The sequence below is a fragment of the Dipodomys ordii genome, unplaced genomic scaffold (assembly GCF_000151885.1).
Source record: "Dipodomys ordii isolate 6190 unplaced genomic scaffold, Dord_2.0 Scaffold19, whole genome shotgun sequence".
In the NCBI taxonomy this organism is placed as follows: Eukaryota; Metazoa; Chordata; class Mammalia; order Rodentia; family Heteromyidae; genus Dipodomys; species Dipodomys ordii.
In genome coordinates this window covers 15,797,187-15,799,204 of record NW_012267235.1, presented here as the reverse complement: position 1 = coordinate 15,799,204, position 2,018 = coordinate 15,797,187, and the positions used below count along the sequence as shown (strand labels likewise).

At 47.7% G+C, this 2,018-nt stretch overlaps 1 protein-coding gene across 1 annotated transcript in view; it reads right to left on the bottom strand.

Annotated features, from left to right (window-relative positions):
* The window catches only part of Zzef1 (zinc finger, ZZ-type with EF-hand domain 1), a gene marked incomplete at its 5' end in the record, with an annotated part of 158,010 nt that overhangs the window by 10,295 nt on the left and 145,697 nt on the right, over window positions 1–2,018 (bottom strand). The window contains 1 exon segment of the mRNA XM_013013155.1: window positions 718–861. Within this exon segment, the coding sequence (XP_012868609.1) occupies window positions 718–861 (144 nt within the window).

Sequence of the window (2,018 nt, the reverse complement as noted above, 5' to 3'; positions counted from 1 at the left end):
TTTGGGTCCGGTCGTGGGGCCTGAACTCTGGCCATGGGCGCTGTCCCTCAGCTCTTCAGCTCAAGGCTAGCGCTCTACCACTTGAGCCACAGCGCTACTTCTGGCTTGTTTTTTGCTTATGTGGTACTGAGGAGTCGAACCCAGGGCCTCATGCATACAAGGCAAGTGCCTTCCCAGCCCCCTGGAGACTCGTTTTGAACCAAAATCCTTAGATCTCAATCTCCGAGCAGTTAGGATTTATAGACGTGAACCATGGCAGCTGGCTAGCTTCAGCATTTCTAAAGGGTTAAGGAAAGTCACATAGCATCAAGTTGATGAGAGGTAACTGAGGTTGCCTATCCAACTCACCCAAACTCCTCCCTCTCCATCAGATACAAGTTTAAGTATAGAAAACATGAGAATTTTTAGTTTTAGGTAATTAAAAGGGACATGGGTGGCCAAGTCATCAGAAGATAATACACAAGGATGAACCTAGATCCACAGGCAGACTCACTGCTGGAAGAGGCCAAGGATTCACTCTCAGCAACTTACTGTAAGAAAAGTCAACTCTGGAGCCAGTGGCCCATTTTTTTTCTTATTATAACACTGAAGGTCAAGAGAAGGGGAGACTTGGTTATACAGGATCCCTGGCTTCTGGGAGGTGACTGCCACCTAGTGGAAGGAAATGCATTCTTGGTCAGGGCTAATGGGAGAAGAGCTGCTAAGTAAGGGCCATACCTCAAAGCTGGTGTTGTTATTATATGGGTGTTTGGATTCCCTCACTTGCACCTCCATTCCGGGCTCCTCCATGAACTGGCAGGCAGCCAGAGCCATGGTCCCCAGCATGTTCTCTCGGCAGCCCTGGAGAACCTTCTGCAGAATCTGGCAGGATGCAAGGGGATAAAGGCAGGGCTTGTCAGTGGTCTCAGGAGGAAAGAGGCAGAGTCTACCTCCATTCAAGGCCTACCAGGTGCTGGCATTATCCTAGAACAAACCTCTGCAACCTGTGCATACCAACCCTAACCCCGTCAACCACATCTGGTTTAACGAGGCCCCTACTCTAAGTCAGGACACTGTAGTGTTTTCAGAAGAATACCATTTCTAATAATAAAAGAAAACAAACAAAAAATAAGCACACATACACACCACTACCACCTCCATAGAATGATGCTGCAAGAATCCATTGGAGATGGGCCTGGCCCATAAAAAGCTTGCAGCTGAGCAGATGGAGGGCCATACAGGTAAATATCACAACACATAATGATACATGACCAAGGTGAAAAGTGAGAGTTGGGGATAGGCACATCCAACACTGGAGCTAGCAGAGGCACAATGGCGCCATTTATCTCTTCTAGAGGCAAATATGGCTGGAGAACACTGACCATAGGACTGTGATGTGTCAAAGGACCTGGGCCACATGGACATGGGTGGTGTTCTCAGACACACCGCTTCCCACAACAGTGCACTTGTGCATGGTGGGGCAAGAGGATAAAGAAGGCACCAAAAGATGTCTGCATTTGGAATCTGGAAAGATCATGACAAAATTTTTTGGGCCAACAGGAAAAAGTGCCCAGGGCTGCTGAGTTGTAGGCCAGAATGTTTTTGTTGCACTAGGCTTCTGCTTCCAGGCAATAGGAGAAGGCAGGCCTGTTGCCCAGCATTGTTGAAGGCCTGGTTTAAAAAGAAAACAGAAAATGACTTCCAACTTAAAACTAGAAAATCAGATTTTAGAGAGTGGGCACAGACCCTGATGAAATTCCCTATGCCACTGATATGCCAGTACCTTGTGTATAGGCCTCCCTGGCTTGATTTCTACCTACAACACTCAGGTCATGATACAGCCCAGGTGCAAATGAGGGAAGAACATTTCATCTGGATAGACATTCTAGAAACAATGCTCTAAAACAGAAGTTAAAAACCTCACTGAGAGCTTTTTTTTTTTTTGGGGGGGGGGTCCAGTCGTGGGGCCTGAACTCTGGGCCTGGGTGCTGTCCCTGAGCCCTTCAGCTCAAGGCTAGCACTCTACCACTTGAGCCACA